This window comes from Aristolochia californica, unplaced genomic scaffold (assembly GCF_029961685.1).
Source record: "Aristolochia californica isolate CCGP_79_NKW_82.1479 unplaced genomic scaffold, dmAriCali1.0.hap1 SCAF_14, whole genome shotgun sequence".
NCBI lineage: Eukaryota > Viridiplantae > Streptophyta > Magnoliopsida > Piperales > Aristolochiaceae > Aristolochia > Aristolochia californica.
The window spans coordinates 1,950,819-1,977,956 of NW_027181815.1; the positions used below are offsets into that span (position 1 = coordinate 1,950,819).

The following is a 27,138-nucleotide window of genomic DNA, read 5'->3' on the forward strand; positions in this document are numbered from 1 at the left end:
CCTCGTCCAGCTGCGAGGGTGGTATGGTGTCGCAGGCGTCTACGATTACATGTGCAATAGGACCTTGGACAAATTCCCGTTCCCGGTCGGCTGACGGGAGGAGGGGCCAAGACTCCTCTCCCACCACCGGTTCAACCGATGCTCGAATTCGATTAAACCGGATCGAACTGGACGCGACCACTTTTCCGAGTCGGGTTTTATTACATTGGTTTCAGAGCCCGTTGATTTCTGCCTCGCTCCGACCGCCCATGGGACCCGCACAATCGGGACGAGGAAAACCTTCAACCGTGGCGCCAAATCTTGGGACCGATTCCATCGAAAATTTGTGCGTGGTATAGGGCTTCTCGATCAGTCATACTAGCAGTTAGTAGCTTAACCCCAGCTATCTTACTCGTGTTTTCCTTCAAGATCTGGCATGTTAATCCATTTGGATTTTGAAGCATTTCCATCTTGTCCATGAATGATTCTGTTACCTGGAGTTTCCCGCGGATATTCTCAAGTTATTTTGGCCGTGCAATCAGAGAACGAGGTAGATTGTTCACTCAGCTTAAACCCGGTATTTAGTTTGGTATCTGTAAGTTCTCTACTCTATTGCTATTCAATTCTCATTATTCGCATATTGTTTTTTACTTAAAAAAACTTTTCTGTGTATGCCCATTGTTTTCTCCCATTTTCTGAAGTGGCCTTCTCTACATTCCTCCAGTTGAATTGGACAATTTGACCTTTTTATGAGTTCAAGCGAGAGACTTCTTTGCCAAAATTCTCAAATCCCCCTCGAAGTGCTCTTTTTCCTAAGCCGATTGTAAACTGTTCCGAGTAACATTTATGACCCCATTTTCCTCTCCTTGTTCTCCAAAGCGTGGGATTATAGTTCATTCTAAATAAGTAGGATCTAAACGAAGTGCTAAGCCACGTTCGTCAACCTGTTTGGTTTTGATAAAAAATTTAAAATCAAATTTCCTAACATATTATTTCCTTAATAATGTAGAGTTGGAAACACCTTAGCCAGCTATGTCGTCTGGGCCATCAGTTGAACTCGTCCAGTTGGCTGGATTCCTGGTTTCTCAAGGCCAACGGTTGAGAGTTATATGGTCTGCCAAGGTACTCAATTATGGTTCAACAGCCAGCAGGTCTTTGTGGGTTTTGCAACTTCCCTAATACCATAGCTCAAACGAAGCTTTGGGCTTGAAGTTCAATGTGCACTTGTCTTTGTCATCTTAATCTGTAGTTATCTTATGGACACCTTAAGAATGAACTAATGGAGGTGGTTGATAAATTATTCACAAGATGTAGCGTTTAGAGTTTGCCTTTTGACTCAGTGATAGCTAGAAAGGTTGAGCTAATACAAGGTAAAGGCTATTAAAGTTGGGTCCAAGTCCATCACAAAATGACTAGCTGAAGTTCGGAGGTTTTTCGTTAGTAATAAGCATATGATCTTTCTAATCTCGGATCTATGTGGAACTCTTCTAACATAGGAAACATCATCTTTTACCTTGGACTTTTGCAGGTTATGGTCTTCAATGAATTTGATTCTAAATTATTAATTCAATTCATATTTTTCCTTTGTACAGAATGGAAGAAACAAGAGTTTATTTTATATTGCATTTTGACGGGCAGATTGAAGAAGGCTCAAACACATATGTTGGTGGGAGAACAAAATTGCTTGTGTTTAGTCGTATTACTAAGTTTTTGGATCTGGTTGCATCTATTCATAATAGGATTGGAACAAACCCTTCAAATATGGATCTATCCATAAAATGTTCATATTTTCAGCAAAATCATGTTAAGATTTTGGATGTGGAAGATGATGAAGATCTACAAGGGGTAATAGGGTTATCTAGTAAACAGGGGTCACATGCTGTTACCTTATATATAGTAAAGCACCCAAGGCTCGATTGTATGCCATGTGGATCTCATCAAAGTGTGCCCTCAATGAGTCCTGCTGTTGACAACCAACATAAGAGACCTTCAGCCAGGTATATGGAATGAAAAGTTAGGCCCATGTAAGTTATGGAGTTCTTAATGGAACTCATTTATCTCTGTCTATTGATTTCTACAAAAAACTCTATCATATTTAGCTTGTGAAGCAGAACAAAGTTGTTGGTGTGCATTAGGATTGGTGTACAGCACCATCATCCAGTCATATAAACAGAATTTCTACCTAGCGGCTTCCTTGTTATAAGCGTTTTATAGTTTGATTTAGCTGCTTCTTTTCATATTGTTTTTTTGTTTTCCCTGTGGGGATCCCTCATCTTTCTCTCTCTGTTTAATAATCACCTGGCCATTTTAAAAAAAAAAAAATTAGAATCAGAATTGGGTAATGTTAGAGCCTTGAAAGTTTCTTATCAGTCAATTGATATGAACCCATAAAATAAAACATTGTTGATTTGCTTCTTTTTCTAATATTCCCTGTATGTTCCTTCTCTTAATCACTTTACTCAATAAAAAAAAAAAAAACTTTAGCAATTTGTTAAGTTTAAATCTATATAGGCATTAGGTGTATTTGTATGGTTTTTCCATCGAGGAAAGCTAAGATATATTGTATGATTCACTCATCTGATTCTTATGTTAGTTATGCTAGAGAAGGAACCATCATTTAGACAGCCCTATCACGTTGTTATGCTTATTTAGTTTTCTTTTTCTTTTTCCTTATTTGCTTTTGCTTTAGTATTTTGTGCAGGTTTCTTGTTTCTTTGCCTTTTCTTTACTATAAAAATCATCATGAAGAATGCTTCAATGAAGTGCGCATAAATCTGTGTACCTTTTCTCATTCATTATTTGGCCATTTGGTCTCAAATAGGCACCTTATGATGACATTATTACTGCTGGGTAACGGAGTTTATGTGAGTCATTTTGTTTAGAGACTAGATATCTTTCCAGTCATTTTTTAATGGTTATTTTGTCATAGGTTTGGTCAAGAAGGCTTCTTAGAAGGAAATGATGTTTCCTCTGATAAAGCTGAGGAGGTGGATGAATCTAGTGCAGGAGGAGAGGTTCGTGTCAATTCTAGGGCCGATAATGTACTGGGTGATGTTGATGAACTGGATCAAGTCGATGAAATGGTTGATGACTTGGACTATAATTCTGCAAATGTCTATGCTGACGGTACTGAAGTTGATGCTGCTCATGTATCCACCAATTGTCATAGGTATTGAAAATTTTCAATCCATCTCTTTTACTGTTCAGTTTTATGGTGTCAAGGGTCAGTTAGTTGCTTCAACTGTAGCTTCACAAATTTTGAGGTTTATGGCTTTTATGTTGGGGCTTTTTCTTGGAATTTGTGAACATGCATTAACCATCTCTAGGGATTTGTCTTTAAGGCCAACCAATAATTGTGGACCTCCAGAAAGTGGTTTAGATGTGGATGAGCAAGCTGTTAGTGGATCTATGGTAGATGGCCAAATAAATGCTGTGTACAAGTTGGAGGTTGGGGCAACACTTGAGTGTATACAATTCTTCAAGAGGGTATTGAGGGAAGATGCAATACGGAAAAATTATGCTTTTCGTTATATCGCCATTGGCAATTTACGCTGTATTGCTGTATGCAAAGAGCAAACTTGTAAATGGAGAATTGTTGTATCAAAATCGTTTGGCATTTGGAAGGTTAAAAAATTCATAGATAAACACACTTGCACTCGTCCACCTACTTCTAAGGATCATCCTCATGCTACAGCTGCATGGATTGCAGTAACTTGCATCAGTCAATTTCCAAAAGTTGAAGAGATCAGACCATCATTAATTCAGAAGTATATTAAGCAGACTTGGGGTCTTGAGGTCAGCTACCGTAAAGCAATAATGGCCAAGGAAATCTTGTCAGAGATTCTGCATGGCTCTCACGAGCAAGCATATGCCATCTTACCTGCGTATAAAGATGAGATAGAGAAAAACAACCCAGGCACTATAATGATTATAGCAAGGTGTTGTGACCTTTATGGTGGTGATGATAAGTCACTTCTTCGATTTTTTTGGACATTTGGAGCATGTAGACATGCCTATGCAAGCAAACTACGCCCTTTACTATCTGTGGATAGCGCAGCCTTAAAAGGAAAGTATCTAGGAACATTCTTGGTTGCATGTGGAATTGATGGAAACAGTGAGGTTATCCCACTTGCATATGCAATTGTTGAGAAGGAGTCATTGGACACTTGGTCATGGTTCCTGCTGATGTTGGGGACACATGTACTAACACTCAACAATACAGTGACCATTATGTCTTACTGCCAAAATGTATTGCTCCAGGAAACATCAAAGGAATTACCAAATGCACATTATAGCTTTTGTGTAGGTGACCTTGGGGCAAAGCTCTTTGATACATTTCAGGATGAGCCTCTTCGACGCCTTTTTACAACAGCAGCTTATACATTTAGAGAGAGTGAGTTCGATAAAGCCATGGATGCCATAAAGAACCGAAGCGAGAAGGCATACAAATGGATTTCTAGTTTTCCTAAGGAACGTTGGGCCAATATTTATTTCAAAGGAAACAGATATAATATGTTGACAACAATTGCATCTGAATGTTCCAATACTATTTTGAAGGACAGGACTTCTCACATTGTTCAGTTGGTTGAATGCACATTGAAACAATCTGCCGATTTGTTTAATAGTCGTTGTACAAAAGTTGATAAATGGACAGGCAGATTAACTGACTATGGTGAGGAACACTTGAGAGTAGCACGTGAACAGGGAAAGTATCACCAAGTAAACCAGGTTGGCCAGAATGAATTTGTGGTGCAGTCAAGGCAATATATTGATCATGTTGACTTGGATAGAAGAACATGCACTTGTGGTCTGTTTCAATCCATTGGTCTACCATGTGAGCATGCCATACTGACAATTGAGACAAGATCAGTTGACCCATATACCTACTGTGAGCATTGGTACCGTGTGGATACATACATGGCAATATACAAGGAGACTTTGCACTATACTTCACATAAGAAACATTGGAAGTCATCGTCAAAAGATTTGATTGAAGTGAAGCCACCAAAAGCCAACAGGCAAGTTGGGAGGCCCAAGGGGGGGACTTCCAAGAAGTCGACCAATGTTCACAAAAGGTGTGGTAGATGTGGAGAATTTGGCCACAACAAGAGAAAATGCTCAAACCCGCCCACTGATAGAGCAACAAGAAGTCAACCAGTAGACCCTGAACCAGATTCTTTGCTATCAAAGCCCAGGTAATTTAGTTCATTTCCATTATTTTTGTTTAGCACTCATTGATGTCTGAATATCCTTCTAAGTCGAACTTATATGGTATTGCAGACGTCGTCTTCCTGCTATTGTTCCGTTTCACTTGTGATTTGTGATGTAAGCAGGTAACGTGGGTATAGTAATCTGTACATTGAGGTAATGACTTGGATTCTAATGCTTTGCAGGTCTTGGTGAATCATTTTCAGCTACATTTACCGAATGTCATTTAATTTTCTACATCTCATTGTATATGCATTCTGTTCTTGTTTACTGCTTCTTGGGACCTGAATTGATGACGGATGGGGGAAGGTTGGGTGCTACCGTAAGATATCTTGTCTACAGTCAACAGGGTTTTGAGTACTTCTTTAAATGTATGAACCTAGATGGTTTGAGTACTTCATGCTCATTTCTTCTATGAAAGAAGTGCCTCGTTGGTTGAATCAAATGATATTACAAACACTCACATCAAACTCACAAAAAGGATGAGATGGATTACTTGCGAAAAAGCAGATTTCTGTAACAAGATTTTGCTGCGAACTTTTTGGAAGTACTCAACATTCTGGTTATCATTTACATAATAGTCCGCAATCTATACATGTACACTGGTGGAATGCCATACTCATGCTGCAAGGAGCTTCTGGATGTCCTTCTGTGCCAACCAAATACAGATAAACTGTATTAGTAAAGGGAAAATAACTAGACTTCCCTAAAACAGGTTAACAGCAAAGACTAGTTGTTCCCTCCACTCTCAACATGCTGGTCACTAAGATATACTAAAATAATGCACAATAACCGCAGCATAATTCTTGTCAAATCTGATGAGAATAAAACCAAAACTTGTTGGGTTTCACCTTCACTATAGTTGCATGTGGCATAATATGTACTACTGCTTTACCGTTTCCTGTTTTTGCTTCTGATTCCAGACAATGGCTCAGCACAATCAATGAAATTATTTAGAGAGGGAATGACCATCTTGGGTGCAATCAAAATGCAATTATGAAGATAAGTTTCTCCAATTTCAGAAATAACCGATGTAGCTTAGTAGAAACTGAGCCAAGATCAGTCATGAGGGGCATGCTTATGATTTCCAATGTAAAATTTTTCATCTAAAAGTATCCCCAGGTTTTCAGTTACTTGGGCATTATCAAGGGGAAATACCTCAATTTGGAAGGGGGAGGTTGTTGGTGGGTATCTTTCCACAACCTTGCCATTTTTGTCCACCAAGAACTTCTCAAAGTTCCATTTTATCACATCACCCAAAAACCCTCCTGCACTTGACTTCAAAAACTTGTAGATTGGAGCTGTGTTTGGTCCGTTGACATCAACCTGTGGCAGAAGAACATTCCGTCATCTAGTTGGGGGTGAAGAAAGGAGAGAAAGCTCCCAGCCAACTTGATGGTGAAACAGAGAGGTCAGTTGAACTACCTTATCAAAAATTGGAAATTCTGTTTTAAACCTTGTGCAAGCAAACTGCTTTATTTCTGCATTTGATCCTGGCTCTTGACCCCCGAACTGGTTACAAGGGAATGCTAGAATCTCAAAACCTGCAATACAGATTGCATAAAGGAATCAGTCTATCAACTTGAAGAGTGACAGCAATTTGAAAGCATGTTTCCTGGTAGGCGATTTACTTTTGAAACAAAAAACTTTAAGTCAACTAACACTCCAACCAGTCTAACTGATATAAACAGGGAAATGAACATAATCTTTTACACATATTTTATCTCCATCCAAATAGCCACGCATGCATTTTAGTCCTTGACCAAGAACAAAGAACAAATGACAACCAATGGAATATTGTCAATGTCCAAAAAAGAGACGATTTCATCTGGCAGAAGGTTCACTCACCTTGAGATTTGTACTTCTCATAGATGTGGGTGAGCTCCGAATAGTTGGAAGAAGTCAAACCACTGGTTTTAAAAATAAAATCCAATTGAGGAGTTATGAGTTGGAGATTGCAATAAGCAAAACCATTCAGAACAACACATGGGAAATCATTCAACAGAAAAGAAATAAAAAGAAGACATGAAGAAACAATAAGAGGGTTATTACTTCTTCCACACCAATTTCAATGACTACAATGGAAAAAAGAAACAACAGCAAGCAAAAGCAATTCAAAGAGTGAAGATATTACCATCTTGATGCAACATTAACAATTAAGAGGACTTTTCCCTTGAATTTGCTCAGAGAAGCCTCCTTTCCATCAATATCCTGCATCATAGATTAGGGATTCAGATTTACTATATCACTGCATAAAGACTTTCACCTTTCAACGCATTCGATTTCTCTGGTATTCTTGCATGAAAACCAAACAAATTCAGTAGGGAAACGAATGAAACCCACAAGCACCGATTAAATACTGCAAGCACAAAAATTTCCTTTTATATTTTGGTAAGAATAAACGAAGAAAAATTCTACTCGAAAGCATTTCATAAAGAAAACACAAACTCAAAAAGGTTCAAGGCAGAAAACAAAAACTGGCAACGCGATCCCGATTAACAGCAATATCCCAGTAGCTCTGGAGTGTAGAAAGCCTAAAAAAATAGATCCAGAAAACCCTCAACAATAATAATCTAACACGAATGCAATTGGTTACCTTCACAGTAAATTCATGGACGCTCTTCTCCGTCGCTGCAGTTGCATAAACAACGGCCGCAGTCCTCGACCTCTTGGACAAGAATCCAGCAAATTGCAAGGGGTTCAGGTTAAACCTACTGTCTAAAGAAGACGATTTCAAAAACCCACGTGAAACTTTTGCTGACAATACCCCAAAGGCCATAGCAGGAGAAGCCACCCATGTGGAACTTCTCTGAGAGGAGCCATGGACAAAAGTTGGACCGGAAAAGAGAGTAGTGGAGAAAGCCATTGAAACCATCTTCCTCTGGAATTTTTGGAGAGGCGACGAAGATTAAGAGCGCTCGGCTGTTGGAGTGGCAGGCATGGAACCACGTGGAGTATAGTATTTTTGCTTTCTTGTCTGCGTTCTGTTTCTTCAGTAATAAAGATTGAAGGTGTAGGATAATTTTCCCCAGACAACTATCAGTAATAGTAATGGTGTGCGAGAAGTGTAAGCCCTCCCTATTGTTTTTCTCTCTTTTACACAACTGGGGATTTCATGGTTGCGACGAAGAATTGACGGTTGATTTTTGCTGCAGGTGAAAAGAAGCTCTCGAAAGTAAAAGTTTACTTCTACAGAGGAAGGGGGCAGAAAAACCAACCTCTTCTTTAAGAAAAACAGTATAGGAAACCCTTCAATTTTTTCCTTGCGTTGTGTTGGTTCTAGTTTCTCGACGAACATGAGCTTCGATGTTTTCCCGAGTTTGTGATTCAGTCATTGTATTTATGTATTGCTGTATTTCTGTATTTCATGGGTGTAAGGTTCATCATGGTCCGGGTATCTCTCTCCCTCTTGCTCACATATCCTTTGAAGTCCTTTGCAAAACTCGATTAGTGGAAAGCAATTGTACTTGAAACTGAGCAGAAACCGAAAACTAGAGAGGCTTGCAATTAATGAGCAAAGCAAGACTGTAAGAAAGAACTACTTGTCTTACACAGTAACATCGTCAGTATTTAAGAAACTGGGTCACATTAGAATTCACTAACACTTCATCCTTCGAAAGAGGTTGTCTCGTTCAACATTTTTGTGCCTAATTGGTGATCAAAAGTACAGTGATGAATTTCTTAGTCAACCTTACAACTAATAGTTTTGTTAGCCTCTTCATGCCAAAAACAATGTAAAATAAAAAGAACTACAAAAGCTAAGCTAGAAGGAATATGTAAAATTTAATTAAAAGTTATAAAAAAATCTATTATAATATTTAATTAATAAAAATTTTGGGAGTACACTGCACTTTCCATTATACACAAACACGAATAAATTATTTTACACTGCACTATCACAAAAAAAAAATAATTCACCTTTAATTTCACTTTCACTTTCACATTCCTTATAGTTGGGGAGTTAGTGTACTTTGTAAGTGTAAGGGAAAGTGGGAGGGAAAATGAAGTAATTGTTTGTGTTTAGTGTGTGTAATGGAAAGTGTAGTATAAAATATTTATTTGTAGTAGTGTACAGTCAAGAATAATGATTCCGAACCAAAAAGAACAGACCCTAATTTCTGTCGAAACACTTGAGAGAGGTTGTAGAGGCAAAGGAATGATTCTGAAAATGAAGCCAAAAATTAAAATAAAAAGCAGATGAACGATTCAAAAACAAAAAGAAGAATAACTATCGATTTCCAGGAAGAAGGGTTTATCCTAGTTTATTTCAAATCGAAATGGAGAGGTTACAAGGTGGAGAGAGAAGTCACCGAAGGTCGTAGGTGCTAAGGATTGTGAGAGAGAGAGTCAGCGAGCGTCAAAGAGAAGTTGTAGAGGGTGATTGAAATCGCTGAAGATCGCAAACGAGAGAGGAGTGGAAATTTTTTTTCTCTAAAATCCTTTCCACAGTGCTCCTGACAACCATCAGATGTAATTGATGGATGGAAAGTAAATTCAAAACTCTTGATTCACTTTCCTTCAGGTTATGCTAAAACGGGGGAAACTCAATTACATTTGTAATTTATTTTTCTTCCCAAACTTACAGAGGGCATTAACGATTTTTAGCGCATTAATTGAAATACAGAGGGCACTAACAGGGAGTTTCATTTTCCACTTTCGCAGTGCACGAAAGTTGAAAGCTGAAAATTTTGTAATTTCTAATTGAAATGAGCTCACGAAGTGTAAAAACTCAAAACGACGGAGATCTTATCCGAGCTCTCCCTCCCATTTCCCGCTGCTTTCTCAGATAAACCTCCATGGCCTTAGCACCAAATCTACAGTCGTTGCTCTCTTTAACTTCGGCTTCTAGCGGTTCGAAAGTACCAGACCTTTACCTTAAAGATTCACTTAGTCGCTCACGTTCGCTGGGTGTCTGCAGGACTTACCGAATTTTGTGCGCCAAAAGGACCGGAAAGCGGAGATACCCTTCCGAGAAGAAGAAGCTAGAGAGGCAACAAAGTAGCGTTCTCACCACAGAAATAAAGAATAAGGAAGATGGCTATTGGAGACTCTCCAAGCTATCTGTTCCTGTTGACATGGATCCTGGGAAAGACGATCTTTCTATCTCAGATGGTCTGCTCCAGGCTATCGCCAAGGTTCTCGAATTTCCGGTAATGAGTATGCCAGATTGCAGGGATTTTTTTTTTCGTCTCTTAAACAGTTAAACGATAAGTGATATTCTAGTGTCATGACAGACCGTCGGGTAAACAAGACAAGTGGCAATTATCTTCTGAATTTTGATACATTTTCATTGTCCTTTTTGTAGATGTTATTATAATAAAATTTTTATTTATTTTCAAATTTATATTTTTATTCTTTTTCTCTTTTTTTTTGTTTTGTTTTGGTTCTTGTTTTATTCATAAAATATTATTTCCTTTTTTCCCATGTATTGCGTGGGTGTTCCTCTAGTTCTAACTAAGATGACAATGACTGAATTCTGAAATTGAAAAAACCTCTATCTGCTTCTAATTTGAACCCCTGACATGCTGACAATTCTTATCTTGGTTGATTCTTTACCTTTTCCTATTCATTCTTCATATAACCTGACATAACCGATCTTTTTTTTCTCTTAGGTTGCTTCTATGTTACCTCAAGAAGCATTCTCGATCGTTAGAAAGTCTTTTGACGCAAGGAAGGTTGGTTAATGATAATATCTTTCACATATCTTCATTATAAGCTAGGACTAAGTAAATTACAGGGTGGGGCTGTATGGTGCTTTGTTGAAATATTGCAATCTGGTTGATTTGTTGCTCAACAATCGAACACTATCAAGAGAACCCTTGCGGATTCTTATTGCATGCTTTAAATTAGGTTAATATAATTCACCATCATTCACCAATATACGTGCTTAATCCTTTCAATGGAGTTTTTGCCATCTTTCTCTACAACATTATTATTATTATTATTATTTTTTGAGGATATTTTGATGTTTTGTACTGGTCAAAGTTAGAAGTTGCAATCGGGTAGAATTGAGCATGGTTGGCGTTTTATTTTGAACCTGAAACCTAACCAAGCTTTTGCATTATTGGAAGATATGCCTGGAATAACGGGTGAAATGCCATCTAAATGTGGAAAACTTTGGTAAGGTTAGGTATTAGAGAAGGAGAGGGAGAATGATTAGGTTTTTGCAGGATCAAACTGGTGCGCTGGATTATGTTGCCACCTTTTAAAGAAAAGGGAGAATATAAATATTAAATCACATCTGTCCCAAATACAAGTTGAAGTTGCAATTATATAAAGAAGAATAAAGAAAAAAAAGGAAAGAGATAACTCTGCATTCATTGTAGAATGGGATTGCAGGATCCAGCTCATCAGCATGATTCAGGTTAGAGTGGCCCCAATTTTGTGGGATTGGTAAAAACTAAACCTGAACCATCTTGATGTATATACCGGATGGCTTGAGCTCAGAGAAGCTTGGTGGGGTAATGAATTGCCATTTCTGTCATTCTCAATGTACTTCACCTTCCATCATGATTTTGTTGCATCACCACCATGCTGCATGAGTTTGTTGTAATCAAGGTTATTCATCTATGCTGCTACCATGTGGTTGGGACTACAAGTCTCATTATGGAGCCAGTGACATTCATCAATTAGATTAACAAATGTTGTAGTGGCAACATGAAGTTGTCTGATTTCTTTTCTGCTCTGCCCCTTCATCAGAGCTCATGAAGGCAAGTATTGAGATCAGCATGGAGATTTTCCATGGTTACCTCTGGGATCACCTGGATCCTGAAAAAGTTAAAAAGGATTTCTAGGATCACACTGGTGGACCTATCATCACATATTCTCATTTTGCTTTCTTACAAAAATAGAAAAGCGTTTGAGGTTCTGTGAACTTTAATTAATGCCCATATGTTACTTCTTATATATCTTTGACATTTATTTACCTATCTTGTTACAGTTGTTGAAGGAGCCTAAATTTGTGTATACTGTAGACATGGATGTCGAGAAACTTCTGAATATGGAGCCTCGGACGTGGGATTTTATTTCTCGGTTGGAGCCTAGACTAGGGCTTATAGAATATATGCCCCATATGAAAACTTCTGGCGATGTGATCACGATTGCTGATGATTGTAAGCAGATTAAGGATCATACAGGGTCAAGAGGAAATAGACATGACATTGGCTCTGAGGATCTGCACAAAGTCAAGTTTGCAAGAAAGCCAAAAATTGCTGTTATAGGAAGTGGACCATCGGGGTTGTTTGCATCTCTTGTGCTTGGGGAGCTCGGGGCAGAAGTCACCTTGATAGAAAGGGGCCAAGCAGTTGAGCAAAGAGGGCGTGACATTGGCTCACTGGTCGTTCGGCGCATTTTACAGCCAGAGAGCAATTTTTGCTTTGGGGAGGTTATCTCTTGATTTATACACATTTTAAAGCTATCAATCTTTTGGCATATGTTTTATATTTAATGATTTTACTACCTGTTTTATTCTTTTGCTTCCTAGCTTAGCTCTTATTATTGGCTAATAAGTAGTTCTTGGTCAATTTGCTCGAGGAAACCTCGTTAAGATGAGAGTATTGCTTGAAATGCCCACACCTTAGATGTGGAAATAGGTTGATTGTCCCAATTTAGGTCCAAGTAGACAGAAGGCAGTACCAAGTCAGTTACTACATGAATCTGACTCTGAGACACATCCTAATTGTGTTTTTATAGATTTGAATAAACAGCCTCTTTCGTATGATATATCTGTGCGTATTGCTGGCCCATCTTGTTTTTCAAAAGATAACTACAAACATTACTAAGGTGGTATTCAGTGGTACTTGCCCCAGTCGGTTAATTATAGTGAAAATGATACATTTAAAACAATTTTAGCTTGTTCTAGCATTTATTTAATTTAGTAGTTTGTTTATTTAAATTCAGCATACGTTATTTTTATTGATATAAGGGTTTGTTTGTGAATTTATTTATAATTTCGGACTTTTGTGTAAGGGAGGATAAATTATTGATTTCATGGAAATAGAATCAAGAGTTTGGCATGGAGGAGTGAAACTACCTTATCCCCAGAAATTAGTTTTGCATGCAGAGCATAGGAGATTTGGGCCTTCTCAAATTGGCTCCTTGATTTGATTTTCTATCATACTTCCTAGTTTTTATTAATTTTACTAGTACCAAAACCAACCGCATAATTTGTATAAGAGTAAACCTAGTCTCAAATTTTGGTTATGTCTGTTGGAAGTTGAACTTGAAGAACAAGTAGCAGCAGAAGATTGAAATCGAAAGAGGAAGAGGGAACGAGAGACTAATGCTTCCAGTCACCATGAAACTCTAGAAACTGGAAGACCAGGTTTCCTCACTGACACCCTAGATGCCAGAATAGAGGGTCTCGACTGCAACCCTCGCAGCTACCAACACCACCGGTTAGAGTATGGGATAGTTTGCACAGAAATAATGAGTGCTGGTAATCCAGAAATATTTTCTTCTATCTTAATTCTTTTGCTTGGTAGAAAAAGGGGCGCTGCATTGAGCAGCTCTTCTTTCATTCTACACGCCTAGTGTTCCGTAAAAATATTTCAGCATGACTCAGCCTTATCGCACACATACAAGGGAATGTGGTAACTCCATTTGTGAAATCTTTAGACCAACTTGGAGACATGTTTACCAAACATTTCGAAAGACGTGAGCACGTGACTTTCTGTGACAAGCTGTCTTTGTTTGATATCTACTCTCCAACTTGAGGGGGAGTGTTAAAATATCAATTTAGGGGTATTTTGGTTATTTCTCATATTATGTCTATCCTAGTTTATTTCTGTTAGCTAGATAATGTTTTTACATTCTTATGTTTCAAGTTTCATTCAAAACAGGCTTGTATTTTAGGAGTTATGTGATTTTTTGGAAATAAGGATATTTTTGTCCTTTCTATAATTATTCACTTAAACCCCTAATAAAAGAGACGAGCTCGTGCTTTTCTAGCATGAACTCCAACACAGCCAAGGCAGCTCCTCTTTTTTTTTCTACTTCTTCTTCTCTTCTTTCTTCCTCAAACCTCTTTCTTTACAATTAGAAAATTATTTATCCATGCTGGTTAAATACAGCAGCGGATGCCTTATCTAGGTGCAGCAATTGGTATTATGACTTTAATCATTGGGTGACTCAGGGTTTCTGGATCAGATTCATGCTGCATACAATTCCGACCCTTATATCGTTGCTCTTATTCACTAGGTGCTCTAAATTCCCAATCTTTATTCTTTTTGCACCTGGCAGAATGATCTTCTTTTGCCGAAAGGCTGCCTATATGTTCCTAAAGTTTCTTCCTTACGTAAATCTAATCTGCAGGAGTTTCATGATTCCATGTGGTTGGTAATGAAGGAGAATTAAAAACATATAAACAATTAGTAGCAGTTTTCTTTTGGCCAGGTATGATAAGGATGTTAAATTATATGTAGCGGGGTGTGATATTTGCCAAAGAGTTAAAAATGAAAACATCTCTCTGGTCTCTTGCAGCCATTTCTGATTCTAGATTCGATATGGGAGGATCTTTCTGTGGATTTTATTATTGGTCTTCCTATTTCAGCAGGTTATTCTGTTATTCTGGTGGTTGTTGACCATCTTTCCAAATATACCCATTTTATGCCACTCAAGCATTCTTATACACCCATGTAGTTGTTGAACTGTTTCTGAGAGAAATTGTTCACCTTCATGATTTACCCCACACCATCATGTCCTATGGAGATGCTATCTTTGTTAGCCAGTTTGGGATTGTATTTTTTAGCTTCCATGACACAGGTCTGTTGGAGAGTAAAAATACTGCATATCTCCCCTAGACAGATGGCTACATTGAGGTGGTTGATAGAGGTCTTGAGTATTATTTGTAAAGTTTTGCCGAGTTCAAACCGAACTCTTGGAGTCAAATGCTTCCTTGGGCAAAATGGGCATACGATACGTCTTTTCACTCTTCTACAGTTATGACACCCTTTCAGGCCATGTATGGGCGAGCTCCTCCCTTAGTGATCTCTTACTTGTGGGAAACTACACCTCTCAAGGATTTAGAAACCAATTTACTAGATCACAATGAGACATTGAGGCTCTTAAAACATAAACTTGCTTCAGTTCAAAATCCAATGAAGCACCTGCTGACAACCAAAAATTGAAAGGGAACTACAAGTGGGTGGGCATATTTAAAGTTGTAATCATCTCAGCAAATGAACATTGTTCAGAAGCATAACTAGAAGCTTGCTTTCTGCTCCTGTTTAAAATATTGAAGCATGTAGGATCCATGGCTTATAAACTGGACTACCGGTTTCTTCTACTGTCTACTTGGTTATTCCTGTCTCTCAATTAAACATTAAGCGAGGGGACATGACTAACACTCCCCTAAACTTCCATAGTGGTCCTTAGATGGAAAATTCCTGAGGATCCATACAAAGTCTTGCAAAGCATCGTGTGTGGGTAGCTAGCTACTTGAAAACAGAGGTTCCAGTTTGTTAGACACACCTTCTACTAGAAGATGCTACATGGGAAGAGGACTTGTTTCTAACACTATTCCAAGACTTTGTTGAAACCTTGAGGACAAAGTTCTTTGAAGGGGGGATAGATTGATACATATAAAATAATCTTAGCTTGTTCTAGCATGTATTTAATTTATTAGTTCGTTTATTTGAATTCAGCGTCTTATTTTAATTAACGTAAGGGCTCGTTTGTAAATTTACTTATAATTGGAGGCTTTTGTATAAGGGAGGGCAAACTTGTAATTTTGGCTAAATTTATGAAAATAGAATAAGGAGTTTGGCGTGGAGAAGACAGATTACCTTTTCCTCAAAAATTAGTTCTTTGTGCAGAGCATAGGGAACTAGGTCTTCTTGAATTGGCTGAGTTACCTCTCTTTTTTATCAACTAGCCAATTCGTGTGCTAGTCATACTTCTGAGTTTTTATTAATTTTACTAGTTCGAAACCAACCACATCAGAAAAAGGTGAAAGTGAGACCCTTCATGTGGGATATGCTCCATGATTGAATATGTTAAGTTTGGGCCAGCTCCTCACAAAATGACTCTTGGAAGTTAGAACGTTTCTTCCCTAGTAATAGATGAAGGATCTTTTCAAAGCCCAAATCTATGTGAACTATTCTTCCACACACACACCAACCTCTCTTTCAGGCATCTAGTAATGTGAACTAATAAAGATATTCCCAAAGCCCAAATCACCAACCTTACTCTTAGGCAGCTAGCAACGTGGACCACATGTACAATTATAATCTGGTGGACCATTTTACCCCCAAACGTTCCTATTCATGCCCAGGTCTAAATTGATAACTTGGTTCAAGACATGGAGAACATAGGCATAGGCCACAGAGAACACTAATACAGGCTTGGGTCAGTTATGATACCATGTGAGATTTGGAAATCGAAGTAGAGAGAAATTAAATCTATCAAGTATATTTTCTTGACATTCATCCATCAATTTTATAAGTATGGTTATAATTTGAGACCTAGTTTGAGTAGGACATAATCAATATTTAACTCAAATAGAAAATAAAACCAATGACTAAATTTCCTATCTAAATAGGACTTCTATTCTACGTACTGTACTCCAATAACAACTGTCTAGAGGAGAAAAAAAGATTCAAAGGAAAGTGATATTAATATGCTGATTTTAATTGCTAAGCTTTGGGGGTTTTGGCGAAGTGTTCCTGGAAAAATTATCCCCCATCCTTTTTTTCAAGAAAGTCCCTTTCCCCTCTTCCCCAGTATAGTCTTCCCCCTATTCCATAAGTTTCCCTCTCTGACATTGTATGACATCCTCACCATTAACTTGTGCAAATTTTATCTCTTTGAGAAAAGGTGCATTTTATTAAAAAAAACAGCAGCAAAGACAAAAGGCTAGGAGGAGGGCCCTCTTACGACAAGGGATTGGAGGGCGACACCCTCTTTAGCAAGAGAGTCCACCAATGACGCCCTCTTTAGCAAGAGAGTCCACCAAGGAATTGGCAGACCTATTTACATGAACCCAAGAAACAACAAGAGCACTAAGGTCCTGAATTTCAAAGAAGATGTTCCACAAACGCCAAAGGGGGGCCTGCTTGCCGAAGCACCAGTTGATGACAGCAAAGGAGTCACCTTCCACAACAAGAGCACCATGGAGTATATCCTTGAAGATCTTCAACCCATGCCTAAGGGCTTGTAGCTCAGCAGTAATGGCGTCTGACAAGCCTAGCGAGCCAGCATAAGAAGCAAGGATTTTTCCATTGGAATCACGGAAAACTTGATGCAGGCGAGAATATCTGATGCGGGTACATATTCGGATCCTTAATCGGACCGGGGTAAATAGTCGGATCTTTACTCGGAGTCGGATCCATAGTCGGATATTTAGTCGGATCCTTAGTCGGATCTTTTGTATTGAACCCGGTTAGGGTTTTCTTTATTTTGAGCTGCAGCCCGGGCTTGTCGGGGGCGTTGAGTTTGGTTAAAAGACTGTTGGAGGGTTTAGGGATAGTTAGTTGAATGGTATTGATATTGTGAATCGATTTAGAGAATTTCTCTACGATTTCAGGGCGGATTTCGTGCGTTCCTCCCGTGATTCTCAATTTGATCCGCTTACAGGATAATCGCTATTCTGTCCGGCGTCAAAACTCCTCCAAAGCCAGTGGGGCCAGAATTACCAAAAGAGGAGCCATCAAAGTTGAGTTTGATGGTCTCCCCAATGGGGGGGTTCCATTCAACTAGGGCAATAGGCTAGCCACTGAAGACCAGCTAAATCGGAGAGAGTTGCCACTTATGTTGCTGAAGGCTTCAAGGGTGAGAAGCCTTTGGATGATGTTTTCAAGAATTCTGCCAGCAGTGTTGAGCCAAGAGGTGGCCTTGCTGAGAAATATCCATTTGTTCTTTTTTCATACCAGATGTGCCACAGAATGAAGACAAAGCAGGCCTTCAGCATGGTCTTGCTGAGAGAAGGAAGGTGGATACCCATAGACATGTTGACTAGGTTGGAAAATGATAAAGGCATGCAAGTAGATATCTCAAATAGGTTGAAGAAGTAACACCAGATTCGCCGAGTATACCGATAGTGGGCAAAAAGGTGGTCAATAGTTTCTTCAACTAACCAATATAGGTCGCAATAGGGGGAGGCAAGAATGGAACCCTGTCTGACCAAATTGTCCTCGGTTAGGGCCTTGCCATGAAGCACACTTCATATGAGAAATTCCATTTTGCTAGGCCAAGAGAGAGACCAAGCCCATTGAGGTTAATTGGCACTCGTTGTTGGGCTAGGGGGCCGGCGGTGGCAGTGAGAATGCTAAAGCAGGATGCTACTGAGAAGGTACCATTGGATGACGGGCACCAGATTAGCTTATCTTCTTAAGAGGTCTTAAGGTATAGCTGCTTGAAACTCTTGAGGAGAAGGCTAATTTCATTGGCTTCTAGATCATTTAGGGGTTGACGAAAGAGGCTGGTCCAGTCAATGTCAAGAAGGCTTCTAAGACCAATAACCGTAGTTAATATGATTTGCTGGTTGGATGCGAGGTGGTATAGGCGGGGGAAAAGAGTTTGGAGGGGGACATGAGACGCCCAAATGTCTTTCAAAAATAGGACTTTGTGTCCATTGCCAAACGCAATGTGGGTGTGGGCCCTGAATTGCTGGAAGGTGGGGGCAATGTAACGCCATATAGGAGAGAGTCGATAAGACCAACCACAATCAAGCCACCAGAACCCAAAAATCTCACCCAATTTTCTGATGACGAAATTGATCCAAGGCAGGTTAGCTTGGGTATTCAGCTTCCAAATCCATTTTGCGAGGAGAAGCTGCATTGTTTTGTCTGGTCTGATGGATGCCAAGACCACCAGATGCTTTCAGCTTGCAGACGTCGCTCCATCTAATGAGGTGATGTTTGAAACCTTCAGCACCGCCACGCCAAAGGAAATCTCTCAAAACCTTCTCAATCTGGTTTGTAATGCTAGTGGGACAGTGGAGCTTCGGAGGAAGTATGTTTGAATCCCGACAAGGCAAGATTGGACCAGCTTGAGCCTTCCATCCTTCAATAGGTGTCTATCTTTCCAGGTGGATAATCTGGCTTGAAGCTTGTCAATGACTGGATTCCACAAGGACTTATCTACATGGCCTGAGAATAGGGGGAGACCCAAGTAGGAGCATGGAAGAGTGCCAGCCTGACTGCCAAAATTGTTTGCTAGAAGGTCAAGGGCCTTCTGATCAATATTGAATTCGTAAAGGGCATATTTTCCCCAATTTATTTTCTGGCCAGACATGAGCTCGAAGATGTGAAGGAGAGCTTTGATTCAAAAGTGTTGGTCCAGATTCCCTTCTCCAAATATGACATTGTTGTCTGCAAATTGAACAAGGGGGCTGTGAAGCTGTCCATCATCAAAGAGGGGATTGAGCCATTATATTTTCCAGGCTTATTTGAAGAGACATGTGAGGCCATCCACTACTACGTTGAATAGATGAGGGGAGAAAGGGTCCCATTGCCTGAGCCCCCCTTGAGGCACCAAAATATCCATTATCTCCTCTATTTATCAGCGCAAAATATCGGGCCTAGGAGAGATAGCTACCTATGCAATATCGCCATTTCTCTCCAAATCCCATAGAAAATGTTAAGCATCGAGTCTAGAAAGCTCCAATTAACTCCATCAAATGCCTTTTCGAAGTTGATTTTCAGCATAATCATAGGTTTAGAACCCCTTTTGAAGCTTTCTATGGCCTCATGGACAACCATTGCTGCATCAAGGATGACCTTACCATTAATCAATGCACTCTGCTCGTTGTTGATGATTCTGTCTATAACTTGTTCGAGTTTACCAGGGAGGATACGAGCAATAATTTTGTAAGGCCATGAAATTAAGTTGATTGTCCAAAAGTTTGACCAATTCGACATTCTCTTTCTTTGGGACGAGTGCGATGAATGAATCCCCCAGGTCTCTAAATGGAATGCCTTTCATGTAGAATTCAAGAGCCAGACAACTCTGAAGAACTCACCATTAAACCCATCAGGGCCAGGAGCCTTGTCAAGTGGCATTTGCAGGATGGCTTCTTCAATTTCATTGTGCGTAAATGGCCTCTCAAGATAGTTGCGCTGTTGGGGAGAGATGCTCTTGATCAGGAGCTGCTCATTGAATGGTCGGCTGGAAATCTCCTCCACGTAGAGACTTGAGTAGAAACTCAAGATTTCGTTAGTAATCTCAGACCTATCAGAAGTCAGCTCATTGCTAGGCTGGCAATGGCATGAAAGATTAAGGTATTTGCATCCCCTTCTTTTAGCCATTTATAGCGGGCTCTCTTCCTGCAGAAGATCACTCTTTCATTATTTCTGTACCCTTGTTGTATCCGCTAGTTCCATCTATTGTAATTTTTTTAGTATCATTCTTTCATTATTTCTGTACCATTATTGTGTTTATTGTGCCCTTTATATATTGTAGGTCTAATTTGTTCTGTTTTCCATTCATTGAGCTTCTGGATTGTGCTTTTCTTTCTCTAGTTTTATCTCATTTATTGAGGACTTAAAGTTTGGCAGGGTGGTGCAGGTACCTGGAGTGATGGAAAGCTGGTGACTAGAATTGGAAGAAACACTGACAGTGTCCAGGCTGTGAGGATCAGAACCTATACTAATATTCTCTCTGCTTTTCTTTTCTAACTTGCAAAATGTTTTAAATATTTCATGTCAACCTTTAGGTTTCCTTATCATGGCAAAAAAGTAAAGTAAAGAAAACTCTGCTTTGGAACTTATTCCACTTATGTGGCGTGGCAATGTTGATTGTTAAAAGGAAGTTTATTTTGCAAGACCAGTCAGATGCTAAATTTTCTTTAAAATTAACACTAATTCTTTTTAGAGAAACATGAGACATTACTTTATACATGTATGCCATATATCAGAATGGTAGCAGAAAAAGAGTATGTTGCCACTGGACATGGGACAGAGCAAGTTGTTCTCCAGTGACATTATGTTGCCACTGGACAACAGAGCAAGTTGTTCTCCAGCGACTTTATGTTGCCACTGGACATGGTACAGTGCAAGTTGTTCTCCAGCGACATTATGTTGCACATGCACGCCATAGATCAGAGTGGCAACAATAAAAGAGTATGTGTCACTTGACTGAGGACAGAACAACTTGTGCTCCAGCATCCTACACGCCTTGGTTATTGAGAAGATAAGTTGACCGGTATGGAGACTAATTAGTGGATGGTCTAATTGCTCTTTAAGTATCTTTAAGGACATGAAGACAACTAAGGTAAAGAATAAAGAAAAAAGTGGAAGTGTGAGAAAGAGGAGCAGGATAAGATTAGAAAGAGGAAAGAAGAGATTGAGAAAGAAGGGAAAAGAGGAAAGTGATGTTCCTGAGAGAGGAGTGACTAGAAGAAGTGTCAAACTAACAAAAAGATGAGTTTTTCAATTTTTATAAGATAATCACTTGAACATCATGTTAAAACCCCTGTCGAGCTTATAAAACAGAAAAAAACAGAGCAAAATAAGAAACCAAAATATTCTTTGATAATGACATAACAATTTCTACTAATCCTGCATTTACCTAGTTATTTGGAGTTAGAAAGTTGGATTGTTTGTGACTAGAACCAAGGGTTTTCTGAACTTGATCTTGCTTCAGCTTTGGTGTGCACTCGCTGCTTATTTTGTCCCTGTAATCTCAGTTTGTTTCTATAATTTTTTCAATATCATTTGGTACATACCCATCTTCTATAAACATAATTAGAAAGGATGAGTAACCCTGCATTGATGCTTCCTTCAGTTTTTTTGTGCTCAATTGCTTACCTAAGCCAGGCAATTTCTTCTGTTGAATTTCAGATTATGAAAACTCTAGTTCATTTTGGAGCACCTCCAAATATCTTGGTTGATGGAAAACCTCACTTGGGGCAATTTCTTCTGTTGAATTTCAGATTATGAAAACTCTAGTTCATTTTGGAGCACCTCCAAATATCTTGGTTGATGGAAAACCTCACTTGGGGACAGATAGGCTGGTTCCATTGCTGCGCAACTTTCGGCGCCACTTGCAAGGGTTGGGTGTAAGTAATTTCCTGAAAGAACTTTCATGCTTTACTTCTCTATTAAAAAAGCATCACTTTGGTGCAGCCATTGGCTGAATACTTGCCTTGAATTGTTTAATATAGGTTGACATCAAGTTTGGAACAAGATTGGATGATTTGCTTGTGGAAAATTCACGTGTTGTTGGAATTAAGACTTCAGATAACCAGAAATTAGCTTATGATGCAGTTGTACTAGCTGCGGGCCACTCTGCACGTGATGTTTATCAAATGCTTCGTCATCATAATGTAGAATTGATCCCAAAAGACTTTGCTGTGAGTATCAAGATATTTAAGTTGCATCTACTGATGTAATGTTAGGATATATGTTTTCTGAGAGGAGTTTCATGCCACATTTTTCCCCTTTTGCATGACTGGTATCTATTCTTAATTTTTCCAAATTGTGGTCAAGTTTGAGGTATTTGGATGGTAAAAAATTTCGTGAAGTCAATGCTTATTATATACAAGACAATATGATCCTTCATAAAAAAAAACAAGACAATATGATCACTAAATCCTTCAATTTTTCCATTTATTTGCTGGATTTCTAGTAATAGCTAGCAAAGACAAGGAAATTAAATGGCTTGCTTTGACCCTTTTAAACGTTTGGATGTTTTAGTAATTTTCACACATTGCAATTAGCAAAATTGATTCAAACACATTGGCAAGCAAGGGGGTACCTCATTTTAAATGTTTGGATGGCTGCTTTAGTTCTATTCACACATTGCGATTTGCAAAATTGATTCAAACACATTGGCAAGCAAGGGGGTTACCTGGCGATGCCTTGTTGCAGTAATGCCTTTTGCATTGGATTGTGCTTGATTTCCTTGTATTTTGGTTTTCATTTTGATCTCCTTTTTCTTTCCCTTGTCTTTTTGCTCTCTCTTGTATGTCACTTTCTCTTGTTTTCCTCCTTTGTTTTTAGCAAAAATAAACTCAGCATTCAAGATAAGTGCTTCATTACTATTTATAGCCATAATCCAATTCTAGGATTTGTCGTTAGCGTGTGATAAAGTATCCTACTTCAACAGCTGTTTACCTTTCTCTTCTCAGCAGATAATCTCCCAGATTCACTCTTCTACGTTCCCCTTTCCTCTCGCTTTTTCATTCAGTATTTTCTTCATCTCTATCTACTTCCATTCCATTAATTATTGCTGAGAAACCACAGTATTTCCTTTTTTGCTCCAATTGCTAAGAAATTTCTGCAAATTTATGCTTTTTATGTCTGTATAGGTGGGACTGCGAATTGAGCATCCTCAGGAGCTAATAAACAGCATACAGGTAAGTTTCACTTCTTTTCTTTTATCTTACTGCTTTGTCCTGTTCAGTGTCCATAAGGCAGTGTTATAGTCCTTTGTTAAAAACGACAAATGAGTGCTTTTGCCAGTGCCAGGGCTGGTTTATTTTACTTTTTGAGTCTTTCTATATTATGTACGTCTTCTTTGAATATATGCAGTATGCTGATTTAGCGAGTGAAGTTTGTCATGGACGTGGAAGGGTCCCTGTTGCAGACTATAAGGTGGTGAAGTATGTTGATGAGGAAGAATTTAATTCATCTACTAGTCCTGGAGATATGAGCCGCAGCTGTTATTCCTTTTGCATGTGCCCAGGTGGACAGGTACGTAATATTTGCTATTTATATATATATATATATATATATATTCAGGGAATGCAGTATTCTAGCACAAGAAATATATAAACTAGTGTCTTGTAAATCTGGGAAGTAGCTGGGTTACCTGAACCCACCATTTGGAGAGACTGACTGTTTCCCCTACCAACCAAATTAATGAAATAAGTATGAATCTGATATTGATTAATCACCAATCTTCCCATGGAATAGCATTAATGGCATCATCAGATGGATATGGCTATGTATACAAATGTAGCCTCACCTACTTGAGTTTGACTAGATGGATTTTTACATCTTACTCTTTCAGGTAGTTCTCACTAGCACTGATCCATCGGAGCTCTGCATCAATGGGATGTCATTTTCTCGAAGAGCATCTAAGTGGGCAAATGCAGCAATTGTTGTCACCGTTTCTTCAAAGGATTTTAAGGATTTCCAACATCATGGACCTCTAGCTGGTGTAGAATTCCAGGTAATCCCCCATTTTTTCCGTCTGTTTGTTTTTCATCATGCATTCAGGGTTTGTCTCTGCGGGTAATCTTATTCATCGTTTCTCAGGGAGTCGATCATGTTATTTGCATAGTCTCTGAGAGTGGTGAAACATCTTCATTTAACAAAAAAAATTGGTGAATATTGTTACTTTTTTCATTTATATACACAATTTCAGCAAAATTAATAGAAAAATAAGTTATTTTGTGCTCACCACCAAAGATGATAGGCTTTGATACTTTTCTAGCACAATTGTTGAGCATACAAGGAGGTCAGAATTTTTTGCTTTTTCTTTGTTTCTTTTTGTTATTTTTTATTTTTGACAATGAAGCAGTTGATAGCTTTTTGCCTCCAAAGTAATCACTCCTCAAGTATTTTGTTCATGGAAGGAGGCATACAAGATTTTGTTGTCAGTATATAGGATTGGAAATTTGAGTTGATGGGAAGGTCGACTTCTATGTAAACATACATGCTAGGAATACCTCCAGAGATCTTCTTCAGGGATATTTCCTGGTTTTTATTACCAAAGAAGCATACTGTTCTTCTTTTCCAATTTTTCTTTTCTGTTTAAATTCTTATTTATGTTGCTGGTTGAACCTGTTTTACCTGTTCCATCACGCTACTGAGTTGATGCCTGTGAGAGGCACCTGGTTCCTGCATAAGCTGTTTTCTTTCTTCCTTCTGCCTCCTCTCCTTAACTCCATTCCTAGTTATAGCTCTCTTGCTTCAGCTCTTCTGTTGTCTTCATCCAATAGTTATGTGAATTCTGATGTCTCCAACAGCAATCTATATGAAATATTTTAGGCTAGGTCTCCTAGTGTTCAGATTCTAATTTGAAATTCAGAATTCTAAAGTTTGTGATTTAATCCTGTTGTGAAAAGAAAGGACTAAGATCTTAGGCTGAAAGGACATTTTTCCAATGAGATTTGACAACTTGGTGAAATTCATACTTGGGACAAGTGATACCTTTTCTACTGTTATTTTGTTTCAAACGATACAGTGGGTAAATCTTGCTGCATTCTTCTTAGTTAGCTCATCGTAGCTGACTGAACATTAGAATGTAGTCTCATCTCTATGCTCAATCTGTCTTTTGCTATTTATGTCTTTTGTATGCCAGAGAGAATTTGAGAAAAGAGCAGCTATGATGGGTGGAGGTAATTTCGTGGTTCCCGTTCAAACTGTCACTGACTTTTTGGAAAATAAATTAACAGGTAGAGTTGGGAATCATACTGTCCTATTTGTTTATTTATTATTTTTCTGAATTTGTTGCTTATGTAACCTTTTGGTTTTCAGTGATGGATGTTCCTCAATCAAGTTACCGATTGGGAGTTAAAGCATCGAGTCTGCATCAGTTGTTCCCCCTTCATATTACACAGGCTTTGCAACAGTCCATCACAGCATTTAACAAAGAGGTATTATCTTCTCACATTTCAACTAAAACTAATAAATTGGTGAGGTTTGATTTTCTTAAAGTCTTAATTCAACTCTTTCAGCTTCCGGGATTTATCTCAAGGGATGCGCTTCTTCATGGGGTGGAGGTAATGCACCTGAACTCTGCTTTTGCTCCACTCATTTACTTATTGCTTCTTAGAATTCCACATGTCTCCTCCTATTCGGATTGTGACAAACAATATCTGAATTTTGACTTCTGTTGAGAGAAATGGGTGAGTGCTTCTTAAGTAAGCATTTTACTGCGTCTTGCTGTTTTTATTTCCTTTCTCATTTCAAGATACATGCAACTCAAAGGTGACATAAGACTATAAATTGGTGTACCATACTGAAAGCTTCACTGAACTTACTTCTCGATACTGGGGATAGTTCATTTATGTAGTTATTTTCTTCTTTTGCCTCCAGACGAGGACAAGCTCTCCTGTTCAGATTTCTCGTAATGGGGATACTTATGAAAGCTTATCGTTGAAAGGTCTATACCCAATTGGGGAAGGTGCTGGTTATGCTGGTGGAATTGTGAGTGCTGCTGTTGATGGATTATATTCTGGTTTTCTTGTAGCCAAAGCACTTAACTTATACCATGATGATATAGATTTGGTTCTAGGCAAGGCGCAGAAGAATACAGGATTTGTAAAATACTGAAGGGTTTTCTAATCCTAATTCCTATCATTCAAATTTTGGCCATTATCCGATGAAAGCCAAGTTAATAGTTATGGTGCAAAGTTTGTCAGATATCTTGAAGGAAGAAAAGGGGTCACCGTGTTTGCTCAAGAGTTGGCGTCAGGTTTATGTAGTTGTTCTAAAGAAAAAGTTACAAAAAGTGAACCAAATTAGCAAAACTCTTTTTGACAATGTACGATATGTTGTTTCTCTTGAATGAATTCCAAAATAAATGTGGAAGCAACCCATCACCTACCTCAGTCCTACAAGGTTTAATTGGAGAAACAGCAGAATTGTTATGGCTGGAATAAATGCGAGAAGAACTCGTACTGCTACCGTGCTGCAGGTGAGACAGAGTTCAAGATCAGTTAAAAGGATGATTTAACGGAAGCTTGTCGGTCTCCACTATGGAATATAATAATGTAACAGTATTTGATGGGTTTGAAGGCCAAGAGAACAAATGAATATCTTAATCAAACTCAAAATCTTCTTTTCTTCATCATCTAGCAATGAACTAATCATAAACCCTTCTCAATTAGTATACTAATCATGTTTTATGTATTATTTTACACTTGGGAGTAATCATAATGATTTGCTTGTATGAGAAGTGCACCAAGCTTGGATTAAAAAGGAGAAAAAGAAAAGCATGTTCTGTGAGTCATCTTTGCAAGTATATATGATGGGTTTATTCAAGGCAAATATGAGGGAAGAC

General features: G+C 38.6%; 3 protein-coding genes across 5 annotated transcripts; 2 read left to right on the forward strand and 1 right to left on the reverse strand.

Moving 5' to 3' along the window:
- The first annotated feature begins 22 nt into the window (after window positions 1-22).
- LOC137949772 (uncharacterized) lies at window positions 23-5,621 on the forward strand. Of its 3 annotated transcripts, none has more exons than XM_068795954.1 (5): window positions 23-574; window positions 1,572-1,976; window positions 2,909-3,148; window positions 3,321-5,174; window positions 5,260-5,621. In XM_068795954.1, exons 2-5 carry the CDS (start codon window positions 1,573-1,575, stop codon window positions 5,294-5,296), a joined length of 2,535 nt encoding a protein of 844 aa, XP_068652055.1. In that variant the 5' UTR covers window positions 23-574; window position 1,572; the 3' UTR covers window positions 5,297-5,621. The 3 variants fall into 3 exon arrangements, with proteins under 3 accessions (XP_068652055.1, XP_068652057.1, XP_068652056.1); XM_068795956.1 differs by having other exon boundaries at window positions 5,373-5,621; XM_068795955.1 differs by having other exon boundaries at window positions 23-529.
- A 37-nt stretch (window positions 5,622-5,658) lies between these two features.
- Window positions 5,659-8,315, reverse strand: LOC137949773 (probable phospholipid hydroperoxide glutathione peroxidase). The gene is made up of 6 exons (XM_068795957.1): window positions 7,784-8,315; window positions 7,322-7,398; window positions 7,036-7,097; window positions 6,613-6,731; window positions 6,346-6,513; window positions 5,659-5,836 (listed from the first exon to the last, which is right to left on the reverse strand). Exons 1-6 carry the CDS (start codon window positions 8,060-8,062, stop codon window positions 5,807-5,809), a joined length of 735 nt encoding a protein of 244 aa, XP_068652058.1. The 5' UTR covers window positions 8,063-8,315; the 3' UTR covers window positions 5,659-5,806.
- Window positions 8,316-9,983: 1,668 nt separating this feature from the next.
- LOC137950198 (uncharacterized) lies at window positions 9,984-26,866 on the forward strand. Its single transcript, XM_068796583.1, has 13 exons — window positions 9,984-10,337; window positions 10,800-10,862; window positions 12,128-12,571; window positions 20,682-20,753; window positions 22,058-22,183; window positions 22,289-22,477; window positions 23,435-23,482; window positions 23,658-23,819; window positions 24,139-24,300; window positions 25,435-25,528; window positions 25,611-25,729; window positions 25,811-25,855; window positions 26,172-26,866. The coding sequence occupies exons 1-13, from the start codon at window positions 9,984-9,986 to the stop codon at window positions 26,406-26,408; spliced, it is 2,115 nt and encodes a 704-aa protein (XP_068652684.1). The 3' UTR covers window positions 26,409-26,866.
- Window positions 26,867-27,138: the final 272 nt, after the last annotated feature.

What these genes read in the sequence shown, in the direction of transcription:
- LOC137949773 (XM_068795957.1), bottom strand. Translation starts at nt 8,062, where the DNA reads ATGGTTTCAATGGCTTTCTCCACTACTCTCTTTTCCGGTCCAACTTTT. An exon ending in GTTAATGTTGCATCAAGATG is followed by an intron (nt 7,098 to 7,321) that starts GTAATATCTTCA and finishes TTTTAAAACCAG; the next exon opens with TGGTTTGACTTCTTCCAACT. An exon ending in TGAGAAGTACAAATCTCAAG is followed by an intron (nt 6,732 to 7,035) that starts GTGAGTGAACCT and finishes TCTGTATTGCAG; the next exon opens with GTTTTGAGATTCTAGCATTC.
- LOC137950198 (XM_068796583.1), top strand. Translation starts at nt 9,984, where the DNA reads ATGGCCTTAGCACCAAATCTACAGTCGTTGCTCTCTTTAACTTCGGCT. An exon ending in AGTCTTTTGACGCAAGGAAG is followed by an intron (nt 10,863 to 12,127) that starts GTTGGTTAATGA and finishes ATCTTGTTACAG; the next exon opens with TTGTTGAAGGAGCCTAAATT. An exon ending in CGCTTCTTCATGGGGTGGAG is followed by an intron (nt 25,856 to 26,171) that starts GTAATGCACCTG and finishes TTTTGCCTCCAG; the next exon opens with ACGAGGACAAGCTCTCCTGT.
- LOC137949772 (XM_068795954.1), top strand. Translation starts at nt 1,573, where the DNA reads ATGGAAGAAACAAGAGTTTATTTTATATTGCATTTTGACGGGCAGATT. An exon ending in CATAAGAGACCTTCAGCCAG is followed by an intron (nt 1,977 to 2,908) that starts GTATATGGAATG and finishes ATTTTGTCATAG; the next exon opens with GTTTGGTCAAGAAGGCTTCT. An exon ending in TCTTTGCTATCAAAGCCCAG is followed by an intron (nt 5,175 to 5,259) that starts GTAATTTAGTTC and finishes ATGGTATTGCAG; the next exon opens with ACGTCGTCTTCCTGCTATTG.